Below are 19,628 nucleotides of genomic sequence, written 5' to 3' on the forward strand. Positions count from 1 at the left end.
GTCAATTCAGCCAAAGCGGAGGCGCAGGCAAAACAGGGCAAAGCTGGGTGAAACCAGCTTTGAATTCCCGACTTAAATGCCCAATTGGCCGTATAGAAAAGTTTTGCTTTTTATTTTTATATTCAGTTTCATTTGGCGAATGGGGCCACTTGAATGCGCAATGAAGCTGCCGCAAAACTCCAATATGTCAAAAAGTACAAAATAGAATGTAGATGAAAATAGAAGAAAACGTAAAAAGCTGCAACTCGAATACGAATGCGAATACCAACTCGAATTTCGCATAAATTCAGCGCGTACTCTACAAATCCGCACGGTTTTTGGTTGACTATCGCAAACGATTTGTTGGCACAAATCTCTGCTTGATATTCATAAAAACAAAAGAAGAAAAGAAAGGGGACAACTGGGCAGCAGGCCTTAAATAACCGGCAGCTTATTGTTGACTTTAAAGTCCATACTGACACGCCTCTCACCCACCGCCCCTGCCTCATGTCTACTGATTGCCGCACGCCTGCGAAAGTGTTAATTAAGCGGCACAAAAGCCTCGGATGTCGACTTTTAAAACATCATTAAAATTGTCAACTTTTGTTGAGCCTGCCCTCTTGTTGTTGCTGTTGTTGCAGCTGCTGCTTAATTATTTTTATAATTTTCAGTTTTTCCTCGTTATGCTCTGTGCTGTGGCCGTCCCATTAAGTGAACGCTGCTGCGGCGACCACTCGTTAAAATTAATCAATTCATTTAACTTCTTGTTTATATTGTTGCTTTATCTGATTTGCGTGCCCCACAATATATAAGTTGAACTGAATGGCTTATCCTTTTACTGTAAATAGAATTAAATGATCGCCAGCCACATATAAATGCCTAGAATTTTGGCAGCTCAGTCCACATAGCTGGAGTTGAGTTTAGGAATATCTTTTTTAACTATATGATCGAGGCTCCACATTTTTGTAAACTTTTCTTGGAACAGCCAGAGAAAGAGATGGACACTTTGATGTAGACTTGAGTGGACTTAAATATGCTCCTTAAAAACTCTCAGTTTAGTAGCTATGAATTTCCACTATCTACACTAAGACATTGCTCAGCTCATAATTACTTAATTAAATTGTATAATTAATGTTTTATAAATAAGTAATTTTAAGTCAGTTTTTCATTGTCATTGAGCTAGCTTTTATAAAAAATTATTAAATTTCATATTATTTACAGCAATTATAATTGTCAATTTATCTACAATTTGATTAGTTTCGATTGAACACGCTCAGATATTATATAAATGCAAAATTGCTGATTCAAAGCGATTGGCCAAATGTCATGTTTAACCATTGTATAATTATTTAATAATGGCATGAAAAACATGAGTTTAGAGTGAAAATAAGATGTTTTCTTTTAATTACAATTTAGTTATTGTAGTCGTATGACATATTTATGATGGAGTTTTTTAGCATTGAATAGGTCACAGATAATGCGTCTATTAATATCAAAAATTTTGACAGCCTAGTTTAATGAATGCATGTGCCTATATAGTGAATGCATTTAATATCATTGAAATTCAAATCAAATATTAAATTAAAAAATAAAAAAAAATGGAATAAAATATTCATGCTCTGAAAATTTCATTAATATTCGACTCTAAATAACTATACAAAGAAGAAGAATGCAGGTGGTTGCATTTCAATTTATTTAATATATAAATATTTTAATGCATATAAAAAAGGTAGAGCAGATGGCAGCCAACTAGAGGCGCGCAAAGTCATTCGGGGGATTTCCAAAGAGCTTAGCTTAGTTTCGTTTCTCGACTTTGCAAAAATGATCTCATCTAGTTTTTTTGTAAATTTGTTTTTGGTATTTAATTTGCGGGTACTTGTCGGGACTTGTCGAGATAAGAATTGCGCTGAAATAACGTGCTCCCTTGATTGCAATTATTTTAATGGGTTGTTGGCATTTCTTATATTTCTTAAAGCATATGCAATTGTATCGGAAAGTACATTAATAAAAGATTAACAAATTTCAGCTCTAAATATAAAATTCTAACAATTGGATTTATGCTTTGATTGCCTCGAATTCGTACTGAAAACAGTAACACAAATATCATATCGATCAAATTAAAAATAGAAAATAATTTGTTGTTCAAAGCTTGCAACAATCTTTAGAATTGTTAAAAATCACTCATACGCAGTGTTGCCTAGCCCAAAATGTATAAATTGTATCTGAATATAGACATATATATATAAATATACATCTGTTGAAAACATATATTATACACAAAATCTAGAACATTAAAAATGGCATATATTTTTTACAGCTGTCTACAGTTCAGAGATTTTCTCAAAATATATTTACATATATTTACATATATAAATATCTATATTTATATATATGCATGGAAAATACGTAAATATATATGATCTACTTTTGAATAAGCTCTAAGCAATTTTTCTTATCGGTCTTGCTATTTACTATAAGCATTTGCTACGTCATCTGTGCATTGGAGTAAAACTGATACAATTTGTTGCTTTACCTAATTACATATTTTTTTTACGAATTACATTATTAGCTTCTTGTCAAACTAGATGATTTTGGTTGATATGCAAGAAAATACCCTGTGGATCGATCACTTTTTCATATATAAATAAATAAGCATGTAGAAAGACAATCTATGAAATTGTTATTTATTTATTATTATATAAATATTGCGAACTTTAATGCATTTTTATTATATTTTTTGAATAATTTCATGTTATTTTTAACAATTTTTGCAAAAACACTTTTTTGTTACTTTTTAATCAACTTAAAAACAATTGGCTTTGCCCTTTAGTTCAGTTTAATAATTACTTTTCAATTTTTTTAGGAATCTTTATTGATGCATTAACATATTCATTCATGTGGCGTGGTTATTAAAGCTCGAATCAATTACGATTTTTTCCCAGAATTCCTTACGTTCTCATTTCCATTTATTGCTTTAATTTTTTTATCAGTTTTATGACAAATAAGTTTACAGACTTGCTCATATAAAAAAATTCGCATCGCATAATTTTTTGTAATTAGTTTAATGCATAATTTTGTCAGTTCGGCATGCAGCCAAGTTCGGGAAACTTTTATAAAATCAGAGTAATATTCCCTTGCGTTGAAATATGGTCTTTTTCTTGTTTTGATTTCTTTTTTTCTTTCTTTTTGTTTTATAAACATAATTTCACCAGCGTAAGAGCCAAATAAAGTCAAGCGAGCCAAATTTTGTGGTCATAGACAAAACGGAGGCGGCGTCGGCGTCGGCGTCGCCTTCAGAATAAATAAAAGTTACGTTGCATAGGCAAATGGAAAACAAAATTAAAGTTGTAAATGTAGCTTGATATTTGATTACAACTTTAAATTCGTTGCAAGCAAACAAACAAACAATCAGACAGACACATAAAGATAGTGTGAAAAGCACATTAATGACGAATATGCGGAGAAAAAAAAAGAAATAAAAATCAGAATTCATATAGATTGCGCTAAATTGCAAACGTCAACGCAATGGAAATCAGTGTCCGTCCGTCCGCTTGGCCGTCCGTCTGTCCGCCTGTTTGTCTACACATCTGTAGCACTTGTCGATGTGTGTGTTTATTAAAGCACGCGAATGACACTCACACAGCTTCAGCGAACGTGGATACACACACCTACACACACGCGAGAAAGTTGCGCACTATTTGGTCACACACGCGCGACTGTGAAATTAAAGAAAGAGGGCGCCAGAGCCGGAGCAAAAGTTAGCAGCCGAACCGCACGTGGCGACTAACAAGCGACAACTGAATTGTAAACTGAGTCCAAAGCATGCCAAAGCCACATCTGGAACCGTCACTTCTCCAACGCTGAGCGAGAAACGCAGCACAGAGCATAGAGTGAGAAAACCCTGACTGTGCGATGCCGCCAAATCAAAATTGAGCATGAATGTTGTTGCCGGCGAAAGAGCAGAGCAAAACAAACATTGCAAAGAGCGCCGTTATCGTAACGAGTGAGTGCGTCGAATTGAGTGGAAGTTGCTGTTTAAAGGCAACAGGTGTCGCTAGCGGCCTAGCGAAAGCAGAGTGTTGGTCTGTCTGTGTGTGTGTCTGCTTTCGTAGCCAGGCTGAGTGCGTGGGCGTGTGTGTGTGTGCGTGTTTGCAGCTAAATTGACGACAAATTGTTTGGCTTTGAGTGCGTTGCGCGTTTGATGACTCGGATTAAAGTATGTTTTGTTTTGGCTGTTGTCGCCTGGCTTAATATTTCATTAACGTCCGCTGCCTATATTTAATATTTGTTGTAGGGATTGATACTTGCGAACAAATTCATCAAAACGCTAAATTCTAGCGATTTTGTGCTTAGCAGAAAATCATTTATGAATAATCAAAATATGAATTCCAATTTGGATATGTATATGAATTTGTCTTCTTTTCCAGTTGATTGATTAACTTTTGTTTTGCTTATACTTGAAATATAGTTATACGGACAAGCAAAAATAAACTTACGCTTAATGAATAGACACAGCTCATGCGATTGGAAATATATAATTTTTAAATATTTATATTCTTTAACAAATATTTGTTACCAATTTAAAAAAAAAGGTTACATTTCCTAATCCACATTTAACCTATACTTTGGATTTAATTATTGTAACCTTCGTCAAAAGGACAAACTAAATTTTAGAATTTCACACCGAACAAACCTCAGGGCAAACCCGCAGCTTGTCAATTAATCCAATTAGGCCAAACAAACCTCCGAACAAGGGACAGTAGATAGGGGACAGATGACAGTAGATGCTGCAAAAAGATAGCCTTAAAGTTAATGCGCCGCACCGAAATCAAGTGCTTTGACCAATTAACAAAACAAATTAAGGAACTTTGAAAAAACTTAGAAAGAATTTTAATGCTTCTCTTGGCGAAATTAAAGAAAATATATAATCCAGAAACTTTGTCAGCGCAATTTAGATCAACAATGAGTTAAACGGCATTTATTTTGCTAGCCAAGCCAAAAGAGGAATCGAGTGAAGCCAAGGACACATTTTGCCCACAGGATAATCAATTATGCAACACACAGCACAGCAGCTGCGAGAGCACGCAAAGTACAAGAAGAAGGAAGCAGGAAGCAAGCAGCAAGAAGCAAGCTTTTAATACTTTAATTGCTAGGAACTTAAATTATGCATAATGAGTATTACGTGAATCATAATTGCGCTTTTATTATGACATTGATTTGTTGTCCGGGCTCGCTGCATAGCCAGATTAGCCAGTCAGCACTTAATCGGCTTAATCAAATAATCATATTAGGCAATCGCCATCAATCAACTAATGTGGTGGGTGGGCTTTACAAGCAGGCGTCTACAATAAATTCATCACAGTATATAGTAAATACAACAAAAGACACGAGACTGAACACAAAATCAGTTATCTAATTGAAAATTGAATAATGGACTTGTACAATGTCGAGAATCGCTTGATGATACTGGAATGCCTCAGAGAGAACTCGGCCAATATGCGCATCGAGCAGGCTAATTTACGTGATCGCATTACGCAGGCCTTGGTGCGGGCACGAACTAGTCTGCTGTGCATTCGACAGCTAAACATTGAGCTGCAGGAAATGAAGCTGACTGTGGACAATGCATTGGCTAACGACTTTCAGGATTTGGCCGACTACGACGGCCCAGAAATAGATGAGATTTCCGAAAATATATTGGAGCAGCCTACGATCGAAGTGCTAGATGAAACCGCACAAGAGTCTCCCAATGGGGCAAGTCCAGATCAGTTGAATGAAAATGACACGGGAATACGCTAAGCATTTGTGTCTGAGAGGAGGTCCATTAAGCCTTTAAGTTATATTTTTAGTGCAAAGTTTTTGTTTAATGAGTCCATATTAAAAGTTCGCCAACCGCAACAATTCGAAGCATGAAAACCACAAAAGCTTTGATATATTTGCAGAGGGTAGAGAATAATCGATAAGGGGGTAAGTATTCATATATTATTGACTGACATTTTACTTCAAATTAACCAGAATTTGCTTATTCGTTTTATATAAATACGTCGAAACTAGAGAGAGAGAGGGAAAAGTAGAAATTTTTTGCTGTATTCATTTTCAATTAATAGTTAATTTTATAAACATTTTCGAGTGATACGAACTTCCTTCAATTGAAAAGTCCTAAAAAAAATATGTGAGACACTTTTTTTAAAATTATAATTAACTTATATTCTTTAATTTAATAGAGATTTTGTAGTTTTACCAAATATAAATATTTTAAATTAAATATTCGAAATATCTCTAAAAATATTTAATTTTATTGATTAAACTGAGCAAAATTGTTGTCGCATAATGAAAAACTCACAAAGCTGACGTCTGCCTCGCTTGGCTACTTTGCCTAGTGCGCCATAAATCACAGTTCAACAGCACCAATATTTCAAACCCAAAATCCAATGAAGTGCGTTGGATGTGGATACCTTAGTTAACTGGATTATGCATGCCAATCAATCAATGATTTTTTCGGTATCACAAAATTAAGTGTAAATATGTGCACAGCCTGAAAAGTAGAACTGTAAGCTGTCAAATTTGTGGCTTCAGTGTCGGTCTGCCGTTGAGTGACGGGATTACGTCTCGTATGCGCAATATTTATTGTAAATACGTTTTGAAAAACAAAATTAAATTGTTCATCCTCTCCATTTTCACATGAAAACACTGCAGTTAGTGCCGTTAGCATATAACCTGAAACCAAAGATGAGCTAAATGAACAGATAAATTGTTTTTTTTTTTACTTTACTTTTTACTTTTTACTACTTTTTAAATTTTATAATAAGCATATTTAAATCTTTCGAAAGCTAAACAACAAGTGCTTTCCACTGTCCCTTGTCTCACTAAATATTTATGAAATGAAAGTCGCTAGCCAAAAAACCTTTTCTCTGGTCGTGAACAAATGCATTCGATATTTGACTGTAGCAGCTTTTGCCTGCTGCCCGCGTGTGTATTTGAGTGTGTGTGCGTGTACGTGTACGTGTGTGTGTGTGCGTGTCTGCATTCATGCATATCGTAAGCCGATAATGCAATGACAATGGCGCCATTGAGCAGCACTTTCAGCCCAAATCGGCTTAAAGTCTTTTGACTTCGATTCGCTTAGTCACGGCTTAAGTAGATACTGTCAATTGGCGGACCATTAAATCGATAGTTTTAAGCCTTGAAATTAGTTTTGACTGCAGCTATATATTAAATGAATTTCATACAGAAATTCTTGGAAACAAATAACTCAACTCACTCCCAGCTGAGGTTTCTTTGACATTTCAATTAGTTAAGTGACAAGAGACAAGAGCTCGTTGATGCAATTTGAAAATTTGAAATTTAATTTAAAAATAGCGTAATTTCAATCTGCTTTCATTATTGTTTTAAGCGTCTATTTCATTTTGTTTTTATTATATTTTTAATCACAGTTTGATCATTTTTTCACAAGCTTTGACGTGCAGCAGAGGGGAAAAATAATTAATAGTTTTATGAATTTTTTCAGCTGGCTGAAGACAATTTTATTAAATTTGCTGAGCAAAATTTTTTGTTTAATATTGACTAGCCAATGGAATTAATTGAAAAATTGCTGCAGCCAATAAGTCGGAAGAATGCGAAAAGCTTGTCTTCTTTTCGAGCTGGTCGCCTAAACTTTGCTCATTATTCAATTGGCTATGGACAAACTACGTTCAGTTAGCCGAAAGTCATATGACTCGAGTGTGCAACTCGAAAACTTTAAGTCAGCTAACAAACTATACAACTATCAGTTGCACCTGCCGCAACACGAACAGGTGTCAACAACAAAAGCGACATCAAGGACAGCCGCATCCCATCCCATCGCATCGCATCGCATCGCATCGCGCTTCTTGTCGCTTATCTAGAGACAAGTTTGGAGTCAGTTTAGTGGCAAGCATTTGTGGAGACATTGATTTTCGCAACACGTATGCAGTGGCTTATACTTGGCTTGCCTTAACTTTGCTTGCACGCAGATTACGCATACGCAGCGTTGCTTAATTGAGATAATCTGAAAGCCTTTGAGGCTCTCGAGCTTCATAAAGTTGTGCAAAAACTTTTATTGCTTCTTAAATCAACATCTGCTGTTAGATCAAGGCGACGATAGCTCATTTCTGATTATTGTAGTATTGAGTCTCAATACAGACAAAGCATATTTACTTAAAACTCTCTATCTGTGTTGCAATTGTCATGCATAATTTCATCCTTATATTTCTGAGAGTTTTACAGTTTGTTCTTTAATATAACTAATATAGGCATCATATAACAAGAGAAGCTTCCATTGTCACTCAGACATATGTATGCCATATATGTATATAGCGGAGAAATATACATTTATGCAAATATTTATAAGTTGATGCTTTGCTTATATACAAACAGATATTTTAAAACGATTTGCTTAGGTCTTTTTCTTGCCTGCTCAGATCGCCGAATACCTTTCTAATAGGCTACTATTTTTAACAAGTCAAAATACTCTGAAATAGTTTCCTTTTGAATCGCTTAACAAATGTTTTCATTGACTTTGCTAATTGTCTGAGTTTCTAATTTATTTATAGTTTTGTAAAGTGCAACGTGAGGCAGCAAAAACAAAGGCATTCTGTCAATATCCGCAGAACTTCTTTGAATCACCCGCACACGGGCTGAAATCTTTTGTATATACACCTAATATAGCGGGCACAGCCGGCTAGAGAGCTCTCTTTTATTAGTTTCATTTTTGGCTTGGACCGATTTTTGTTGATTTGCTTTTCACTTTTCGCTGGCAATTTAATTTTCGTGCTTTCCTTTATGGTGCGATGCTTGCGTTGTTTAAATTGTTTTTCTATTTGAGGTTGCCCGCCCTCGGCATGCGAACAGACAGTCGCAGAGTCAGTTCCCTAGTCAGGTATCCATTACAGTTGCCGTCAGGTAGCGTTAGAGCCACGCCCTGCTGCACAGTAATCGCCGCTCCGAGCTTTACGAATTTCGTGTTGGTAGCTTTTTATTTGTATAATTGTTAGAGATAAGTGTAGCTAGACGAACGGAGGAGGAAGAAGGGAGAGTGAGATAAAACAAGGGTCTTCAGAATGTTTTTACTAAATATATTATTCTGAATTTGTTTCAAGCAATCCCATTATTCGCATGCCTGAATTCAAATAGTTTGAAAGACAGAGCGAGAGCGAGATCTTGGGATTTTAAAAATTGAAAAATTATATCTGCAGCTGTTTGTTCACTTCTAAAAAGGGTTTCTCATATTTGTATCTGAAAGCTTGTCAAATAGTTGCAGAAGGTCGAAGCTGAAAGCTAGAAAAGTAAGTGATTCTAAAGGTAAGTTGTGGGTAAATGAGTGTGTGAACAACTTAGAACTGTAAAATGTATGTGAGAATATGAAAAGATAAACTTGATTTCACACGAAAGTGAAAAATAAAGATATTGTGGAAAAACTATTCAAAACTGTTTGCTGTCAATTGAGGCTGTTCGACATAGTTTTGTTTATATACAATAGTTTAGTTACTAAAATAAATTTATATAGTTCGCCTTGAAATTATTTTTAAACGACATTCGAAATTGTTTCGTGTGATACACGTCGAAAAAACAGAACAAAAATACACACAAACATTCACGTAGAATGATCCAAACCGAAGATCGAGAACTTGATCGGGCGCTGGAACTTTGTCAGCTGATACAGAACGATCTGCGCACTTGCGTTAACATTGTGCAGCGTTTAGACCAGAAGTATAATGAGCCGGATCCCAATAAAAGTGCAACCATGCCATTACGTTCCGATATGATAGGAGAGAATACATCATTGTCGGCTATTAGTTTGGTCAGATCGTCAAATATTTCGCTGTCCACATTCAGTCTGGACAGCTGTGGTAAGCTGAAGGTGGAAGGTCGGACGTCCCATGAGCTGGACTACATCTTTGTTGATCTCACAAGTAAGGCAATCAGAGTACGCCGCGATCTCGAGGCGGCTACTGCCCATACACAGCGTATTACGGATTGCAGTATGCGTCAGGAGCCTGTACAGCATCGGATGCTGCGTGATGCTCGCGGATCTAAAACGTTCATCTGCAAGCACTATAGCAAAAATAAGGTACAGAAAAGGAGTAGTTCGAAAAGGATGTGGCGGCTACAGGATTACATCAATGTACCGATGCTCAGCAACGAAACATTGCAGATGACATTTTGTCGTTGATAGTTATTATTGGCATTTTAGTTTTTTTTTTCTTCTCTGTTCTAGTGTTTTGCCCTCCGTTAAAGACCAGTATTAATGCCACTTTTTAGCTTTTATTAAAATTTTTGTCACCATTAAATAAGCGAAAACGTTGCCAAACTTACACAAAAACTCATTTGACTTGACATTAAAATCACGAAAAGTTCTCTCTACTCGCTTCGCTGTCCTAAGTGACAACATGGATGCAGGATGCGAACAGGAGGCATACATATTCGCGACATGTTTCAAGCGTAAGTTTCTCGTGTTCTCGCAATGATGAACATGATTATGATGATGATGACAACACAACAACAACAACAACAACACGGCACAACAACAACAGCAGCGTTACATGTTTACGGCCGCAAATGGAAGCTCGAGCTGAGAGATATGAGGAAAATATGAGAAAGCGCTCTAGCTCCGACGCAAAAGTTGTGATAATATAAATGCAAAAGTGGCCAAAGGCCCAGGACCTAACTTTCGAACAACATTCCCAAGTTGCCTCATTTTGAATTTCTTTCTTTATTTTTGCCTGCCTGCTGCTTGCAAAGAAAACAAAAAAACAAATGGCTTCTCCTTTAAAACTAGCAAAGGCAAAGGGGGAATTCAGTACTTTGCCAACACGACGTTGTTGTCCCTAACTGGATGGCCAACTGGCCAACTGGCCAACAACGGCGAGGACGTTAAACAGAACTTTGCATATTTCAAGTTACATCCATGGAGTTAGTGCAATGAGCGATGTATAAATGCACACACAACACAAGTAACAGTGCTCTCGACGAGCATACGCCACTGATAGATACCCTGTAGCGAACTAACTGCACCAGCATAACTAGATCTCAGAGTTAGATATGGTAGCAAATGAGCCTGTGAAAAGTATTCAAATTGTGTAGCTAACGATACAAGAGATAAATTTCTGATTGTCTTCAATTCGCTTTCCACAGACTGTCACAAGTGCAGAACGTCGAAAGAACTACAAGCTTTGACGAACTGAAAGGAGTATATTGGTGTTCCTTTATGCTCATGTTTGACACAAATGAATTGGTATATAGTTATTGTTATGTTAACATTTTTTGGGTACGTTTTGAGTACATTTTAGGAACAACTTTTTCTCCCACATTCTTACAGCTCGTGCGAAAGCCTGAAAATTCAGTTGCCATTCACCTTTCATTTCTTCTGGTTCAGAAGTTTCTTAGAGCCTTGTTTGCCTCCTCAAATTCTCAATGCATACTAAAATTCTCAATGTTTGAATAAACGTGAGCGAGCATTATGCAGTCTGCTATGATCGACTGCAGCGCTCTCACTTATTTATGTATTTATTTAATGCCTTTGGCTATGGAAAAACTTCATTTAGCTTTACTTTTATATTTATTAACATAACGAATGAACGAACACAAGTTGTCTCAAGTAACGATCTTAAAATAAATTAAATTATATAAATAAAGATGTTTCAATTTTTTATTTTCTTTATGCTAGGAATTCGATGTAGACATTTTGATCTGAAGTGATTCGTTACAAATAATCATAAATTAGCCGAGTCTTTATTATGAGAGCTGTGCGAAGAACAAAGCGCAGTATGAAATGTTTTGTTATGAAAGCTATATTGAATAACTGTAATATATGTTTGCTTAAAGAATTCGAACTTCGAATTGTACCCAAGTGCAAAAGGTATTATGCCACAAACGCTAAAGACTAAGCGGCAGAAAGCAAATGCGGTCTTTGCCTTCAGCCCAATGAACAAAACCAAAGCAGCTGCTAAATATATGTGTAATAGTATATGCACAGCAGCTGTCTGTAAGCAATGTTGACTAAGGGTTTAGTACTGAGTCAGAGTGTGACTAGCAAGTATTAGATTCATTCATATTTATAAAAATAGAATATATAATTTAAGCAAAGTCAACAACTTTTGCTAGGAAAATTTTAAATTGAAGAAGTTCTCGTAAGATAAACTCAGTTACCCACTTAATTTCTATTTTTAGATACTTAATGGGCAACCATCTAGCTTTACTATCGGGTCAACACTTAGCTGGCAATGAGAAGGACTTGAAACTGATACACTTCTAATGTGCTGAGGGCCATTGAGCGTCCGTTTGGTTGGCTAAGCAACGGCAAAGGTGAAGGGCAGGAGTTGCAGAGAGGGCAGAATCTCTAAGCCTAATTCAAAGTCGGAAATGTGCTAAAAACCGCCAAATGGATTTCCACGTTTGCACTCTGCATGTGTGTGTGTGTGTGTGCTGTTAGTATCTGTGCCGCTGAATGCTTTGTCGTTGTGTATGCCGCAGCCCTGGCAGCAAATTGTTGGCGTTTGTTCAATACCAACACAGAAATTTGCCTTTGTTTGCCAGCACTGGCCGACGTGTGTCGGGTCGAGTCGAGCCAACCTCTAGCCGAGTAGACGAACCGGGTCCTTTTTGCTGGCCATTTAGGATTTGCCATTACAAGTTGCTTAATTAAGATTTCCTGCGGGTCTGTTAGTCGCTTCAAGTGTTCAATACAAATGGTTTGTGTTCCTTTTGTCTATAGACAAACTTAATGACGCAGCAGCAGCAGCGTCTGGGGCTGATGTTGAATAATAACAACTGCTCGGGATATACGGGCCTCAATAAATATGCAATCAAAGGGACAGTCAAACTTATCGACTGTGCGTGCATAGCTGTTTAGCCAGGCATCTGCCAAAAAAGGAAACATCTGCGACTCCATAAAGTCAATATTTGCTATAGTCTAAATAGTAAGTCAAGCTAGAGAGGTACAACTGTCTATCCGACTAGCTGACTAAAGTATTTTAAGATAATCACATAACATGCAGAGTTAATTTTTTTAATTTCTTCACTTTTTTAATTTAACTTAATATTGTTATTTGAATAATCATTGAGTTTTAGAATGAGAAATTGCCGAACCACTCTGAAGTAATAAGTAAAATTGATTTACTTCTTCCCATAATTTTGGAGGTCTATCTGAATATTTTTATGCATTCATATAGTCTCAAGAACTTTTCACAGTTTTAATTTTCAGCTTGAGCAAACAACAAACAGATGGATAAACAGCGAAAATAATATTACACAAAACCAAATAAACTTATCTCTTCTAGTTAAATGGAATTTCGTATTAAGTTTTCCAAAACACAAAAACTTCTGCTTAAGCTCAAAGAGCTCAGAGTATGTGGAGTCAAATATTAGTGAATAGTACGTTCTCAATTCTGAAGCTTATATACTTACACTTACTACATAGTTTATATATCCATACTCATATTTGGGATATTTTGCTATATTTAAAAATAATATCTTGCCTTAGTCAAATCTGCTGAATGACGCATGAACCAGGCCATAAGAAGTGTGCGCCATTTCACAAACAATTTGGTCCTCAATATGTCGGGCCCTCAGGACACTGTAAGGACTTCCGTCTGAATAAATATTTAATCAATCAATTTCGACAATTTCTTTTGGCTCGTCAAAAACGCACACAAACTAAACGGGCCAACAAAGCTAGAAACAATAATAATCATAGACACAATGATAATAACAGCGATGATGACGGCGACGATGATGACGCTATTACTGCTGAGGCATAAAACAAGTCAGAGACATCAAATTGATTTGATTGAAATGTTAATTTCGTAGGAGTGCCGACAAAAGAATTGTGTCTGGAGCTGATTTCCATAAGCAGCAGCCGCATCAGCAATCGAGATAACTGGACAAGCTCATTGAGAGGATGTCTATAAAGGACTTAGTCATTCACAATGAACTGGACCTGCCTAATGACACAGCAGCTTTCGGTAGGTCCCTTTGCTGGTCTGCTCCTAAAACTCATCAGTGAATTTCCGTTTCACGGCGATTCACTTTAAGTTCAGCTTCTATTTCTGCTTTAGTTTCTGGTTCTGCTTCTGCTTCAGTTTCAATATTGATTTCGATTTCGATTTCGATTTCAATTTCGTTTCCCGTTTTCGTTTTCGTTTTCAATTGAACTGACTTTTCCATGAATGCACATTTCTCCGGACCGAAAACGGATTCTGATGCTCGTTCCCTGCCGTACGTGCGATTATCACAAATGCTATTAGTTCAGTCTCCTGTTATTGACAGTTGCTTTGAACTTTGGATTATGTTTGATGTGCCAGTCGATATATTTTGAGCGTTTGCGGCTAACCGTAGAGTCCTCAGATGAGTGACGTTTCACAAATTCAGGCATGCGAGACACGCCCACTTCTGGTGGCATTTTCCAATTGAATTTCACTTAGCACTTTCCACTTCGATTTAAGGACTTATGTAGATAGACAGCTAGTTTAAACAATGCTTTAGAAAGTCGTAGAGTTCACTTTTTAATACATTTTTGTTCACATTAATTAATTATTAATCAATTAAGCTTAGGCAAATGCTCTTTGTTATCATAGAGAAATTTATTTTAGTTGTGCATAATTTTACTTTATTTCACGCACATTCCTTTTATCCAGCTTCAATAACAAATGGACAATGTATTAACCAATATCTTACACTTTTAATCGAATATATAAATATTTCCAATTTTCTTGACCCCAAAGACTTAGTAGATCTACTCCATTGTTGAGCGTTGCCTCAAATAAAAGCTGCAAATGCATCTATGCTCAGAGCTCCTTCCCCCGGGGCATTATTTTGACAAAGCCAAAGACAAGTTGGTCGACAAAAGTTTTCCGTAAATATTTCACTTCCGAATAAAATTAAGTCTATTGAGAGAATGGCATAGCATTTAGTGCCAGAAAATATCAACATATTTATTATGAATGCAACTGGTAGATTGCGGAAATTTGATCAACTCTTTACTTTTTACTAGTACACTGAATTTCGTGACAATGGCTCCAAATATAGATCGACGTGTTATCGTGTAATCTTGCTGCTAACATAATTTAAAAATGGTGAAGATATTTCTTAAATGTCAAAAAAAAAACCATTTAGTGAATAAAGTATAAACCACTTAAAGTTGAGTCTTCGAGTTATCCTCAACGGTCTGACAGGCAACCGAGTCCCCTATACGCTCCGAGATCAGGTTCAGGGTTGGCTTTGCTGGTGGCTCAGCTTGAGCGCATCCAATGTCTCCTATGGCATCCTTCAGTTCGACCTCAGGCAGTGCTGCCCATTCCAGTTTGTTGTTCTGCTTGAGTCCCACATGCATATGTCTTAGACCCGAATTCAGACAAGTCATTCGTTCGACAATGCGTGTGACCCGATCTTGTATGACCTGCAGCCTGTCGTGGTACGCCTGAACATTAATCGCGTGCGAGAACAAGTCAGCATCAACAGAGGCACCACACTCCGAGCTGTCAGCTGTGTCACTCGTCTCGCTCTTTCTCATTTTCTTATGCACAGTCGGGCTCCAATATTGAGCATCTTCAAAGCCCAGATCAACAGCTATGGGTGTAATCGAACGGTCCGACATCCTGCTATTTGCAAAATACACAATAGCTGCAATTGCTTTTTATTGTGTCTACATAAAATAAAATCGAATACTTGAATAGGTATTGATGCTTTAAAATGTTCTTTCGACTGTGAAGAAAATTAGTTAATGCTTGCTAAGATTAACTATTACAGAGCGATAAATACAAAGCCTGCCTAGAGCTCAACTTAAAACCGAAAAGCAAATATGTTTAATAGAAAATATATTTGAAATTCCAAGTCTAAGACTTCTAACCTCATCATTACTGGTTATATATACATTTAAACATATAAATATAAAGCATAAAGAAACCACACAGGCATCGCCAACTGAATTAACGTCTTTTGTTTTATAATTATGGCTATTAAATGATCAACAAGTAGTCAGCAAGCATAAACTCCTGTAAACATGTATTCATATACCTTGTAAATTCACATTCAGTATATGGAAAATCAATTAGAGGGCATATTAATATACACACTCCCACACACACTCACAGTCAATGGTTAATTGATCCAATGGCCCAATGGCAGGAAAATAAGTCTTTCTCTTTCGCTCCGTTCGAATGTGGGTTAAGGAAACCACCGAAAAGTTTCGCCCTGAAAGCAGCAAACGAAATCAGATTCTATGAGAGAGTGGCTTGGTGGCATGCAGCATGGGACATGGGAAGGCTACCCGAGGCAGCACATAAGGCGCCATTGCCACTAAAGATAAAGACCCAAAAGCAAAAGGCGCAAATGCGGCATTCATCTGTCGTTTCATACTATTTGTAAAACAGTTTCAATGAATGTTTGCTGTTGCCTCACTCGGCTGCCACATACACGAGCCCACTCAGTTCACCAAGTGCAAACGAGCATATGGGGCTTATGCAATGCTAGGCATGAAGGTTCCTCTGCTGAATTTGCCCGCTGTATTTTATGACAGTTTACAGTTTATTCAATCATCATAATTTGAATATTGAAGAAGGTTTCTAAACAATGAATATGAATAGGGAATTCTGCAGTCGGTTGTTTCCATCAAAACAGCTTCAAGCTTCAGCATATGTGAATGCCAACTCAATAAGCAGTAAATCTTCATTCTGTCGCATAAAAAGTGTTTTTCGTGCATGTCATAGCAAATAGATTCAAAAATATTTAAGATGAAGTTATCTAGAGAACAAAATTGATCTAAGTGAAGTCGTGAAATCAGCACAAATAGGCGATATAAAGAATTATTTCATATGAGATTTTAATCTGATTATTTTAACTATATGTGAATGCAATCAAAATAAATCAAATTATAATTTGAAAGCTGCAAGGAAAGAGAAAACATCACTCAGGCAATCAATTACAATGAAGAGTCCATCAGATGGCATATAATTGACGATCTAATTGAAATGTTGAGAAATCATTTGTCGTGATGTGTGGCCGTAACAGCTGTTTGGTTCAACACAATAAATAACCATAATAGCTAGTTGGCTTATAACGAGCATAACACGCTCGCATGGCTGCATAAAAATGCCATCTCTTGAGATTAATGTGAAAAGGTCATGCGAGCATTCAGCGCGCGCCACTCTGCACGCATTGGACATTGACCTTCGCCTTCGATACCCTGTGCACACAGCATGATGGCCATGGGGTAGACCAAATCGGAATATTATTAACTGAAGAGAGTGCAGAGTATCCAAGCCTTGGCATCTCGAAGAGAACACTTGCTTTTCGATTACACATATGTATCAAAAGTATTTGCTCAAGTCTTCAGACGCGTGACATTATCACAAAGGACAGATGAAAATTGCCGCATGTCAGCACAGGGGTAAAGAGGAAATTATGTGGACTTGTAACACAGCGAAAAGGCGAATATAACAGGCAACGAGCAACTGCCACCTGCCACCTGCCACCCGGCGCCTGGCGCCTGCCACCTGGCACCTGGGTGATGTTTGTCTTTTGTTTGGTAAGTGAAAGTGACTTTTGGCATGTCTTTTAGTAGTTTTTACATTTGTCTTAATTATGGGGCAGGGGCTAGGGTGGCAGACACTTGAAACCACGCCCCAAGGGCCCAAGGCGTGCGTTACGTAATGGCCTTGGCAACACACACATGGACAGCACTTGCCGTGCTTGCCTCTGCCCAGCTTGCCGGCTGCCAGCATACGACTTGCTCCCAGCCAGCTGCTGCTCAACTTGCTTCCGTAATTTATACACTGTTCTGTTCATGTTTGCATCTCCGAGCACGGCTCACAAATTTGTTACTACGTTAAATGAAACTTGAGAAATGCGTTAACAGACGGCCAGACTAGCACACGGACTGTGCAAGCTGCCTTAAACGGAGTCTTAATTGAATTAAATTCCGCAAGTCACTTTCCGTGCCACATGTGAGGTACACACTTTTAGCATGTGTTTGCTACATTCAATTATTTTGTTTACACATTTAATTGTGAATTTGCATTATTGTAAATAACAATTGTTGTACTTGGGATGCTGTTTCTTCTGTTTAATTAAAACCCATAAACTTTGAAATAATAACAAGACTTTAAAGTAAATATATAGATGCGACTATAATATAAGCATATTTCTGAATATATCCGTGACTTATACTGTCTTAAGCAGTGCTGAGAATAATATATTATGAGTTTATATAAATATATCAAGAATATAACAAATAAGTGAATATAGCTTAGCCAATGAATATTGAACAGCTTGCTGATCGTAGATGATGACTTTTTGAGTTATTCTATGGATTCTTTTAGTTCATAACATGAAGTCCTTACTGTAAACAAATTGATGCATAAGTTGATTAATTTAGTAAACATATAAGAATAGGCCAAGCGAACTAAATTTAGATTTTAATATAATTTTGTTAACATATAAATCTCTACTTAAAATCTGTCTTTAAGTTATTTTCTTTTCTAAATCAATTGAGAACTATTTTCTGATAATATACAAAGATAAATATTGTATTGGGTCCTGATGCGAATAAATATTTGAATTATAATGTTGACCATAGATTTCTAAAATATTATCCAGCATCGAACAAATATTTGAATTACCATCTTGACTATAGATTTCTAAAATGTTATTCAACATCGTTTATCTCAACAGTTTTTTAGAAGGTGTGTTTGGGGGATTATTCTATGATTATTTCTGATTTTATATATTTATTTAATATTGTAAATATATTCACTCATATCAAGAGCTAGAAAATTTGTTCATTTTTAACATTTTTTTTTCTGCCTTCCTTCATTTTCTTCATTTACATATTCAGTTTGTCCTAGCTAGGAACTAAGAAATGTTAAGTACTGAATTCATTTTAACTGTCAGTCGCTTAGACACTTGATTTTTGATAGATTTGCAGTAATAATTTTCGTGGCTTTAAGTGAGGAGTGGTGCAGGTCAGGTCAGCTCGGTTCAGTTCAGGCGGCTTTTCAACTCTTTCAGCTGAATTGCACATTTCCAACACATTTCATATTGAAGTTTCTCGCATCTCTGGTTTTATTTTTGTTGACCTTATTCGTTGCGGCTGCTGGCGTTCATTTTGCACCTGCTTTGTGGCTGAGTTCAGAGCTGTTCGCCCGTATTGCAGGCTAAGTGGACGCTGCCGCGCTTCACTTCCAACTGCGGGGCGTTGAAATGAAATGAATAAAAGTCAAACAACAATGAAGCAAGGATGCGGATTCGCACGGCCTCTGTCAGGGGCTCAGCCTTTACAATCAAAGTCTGTTGCTGCTGCTGCTCCTGCTTCTGCTGCTGCCGCGGTGCTCGCTGTTGTCGTCGCTGAGCAGCTTATTACATTTTTTAAGTGCCCCTGCATATTATTTATTAAATGTGGCTTAACAATAAGAGCAACAAAAAACAGCAATAAATTGTGCTTCAAAAGGTAACCAAGGTCACTTGACATTCGGCAGGCGGCATGCGGCATGCTTCAACTGCCCGTTTTAATCAGCCATAAATATTTTGCAGTTTCCACAATTGCACGGGCACACTTGGCAGACAACAATTTTCACACATTTTCAAAAAACTTTCGCATTGGCCAAAGTTTTTTGTCATCCGTTTTTTGTTTGGGAGCAAGC

The 19,628-nt window shown here is 36.9% G+C and overlaps 3 protein-coding genes across 6 annotated transcripts in view; 2 read left to right on the forward strand and 1 right to left on the reverse strand.

Annotated features, from left to right (window-relative positions):
* Window positions 1-19,628, reverse strand: part of LOC111599825 (venom dipeptidyl peptidase 4) — a 76,895-nt gene that overhangs the window by 37,704 nt on the left and 19,563 nt on the right. For 2 of the 4 annotated variants that reach the window (XM_023315616.2, XM_023315614.2), the window contains exon 1: window positions 3,619-3,766. The exons of the other annotated variants lie outside the window; for them this stretch is intronic. The gene's annotated coding sequence lies outside the window, so the exon portion shown is untranslated. Of the gene's footprint in view, window positions 1-3,618; window positions 3,767-19,628 lie in introns of those variants that run through there. 4 annotated transcript variants of the gene reach the window in all.
* LOC111599834 lies at window positions 5,329-5,912 on the forward strand. The gene has a single exon (XM_023315628.2). The coding sequence runs from the start codon at window positions 5,410-5,412 to the stop codon at window positions 5,773-5,775; it is 366 nt and encodes a 121-aa protein (XP_023171396.1). The 5' UTR covers window positions 5,329-5,409; the 3' UTR covers window positions 5,776-5,912.
* LOC111599831 lies at window positions 9,425-10,542 on the forward strand. Its single transcript, XM_023315624.2, has one exon. The coding sequence runs from the start codon at window positions 9,596-9,598 to the stop codon at window positions 10,163-10,165; it is 570 nt and encodes a 189-aa protein (XP_023171392.1). The 5' UTR covers window positions 9,425-9,595; the 3' UTR covers window positions 10,166-10,542.

The sequence above is a fragment of the Drosophila hydei genome, unplaced genomic scaffold, assembly GCF_003285905.1.
Source record: "Drosophila hydei strain 15085-1641.00,03,60 unplaced genomic scaffold, DhydRS2 tig00000001-arrow-pilon, whole genome shotgun sequence".
Taxonomy (NCBI): Eukaryota; Metazoa; Arthropoda; class Insecta; order Diptera; family Drosophilidae; genus Drosophila; species Drosophila hydei.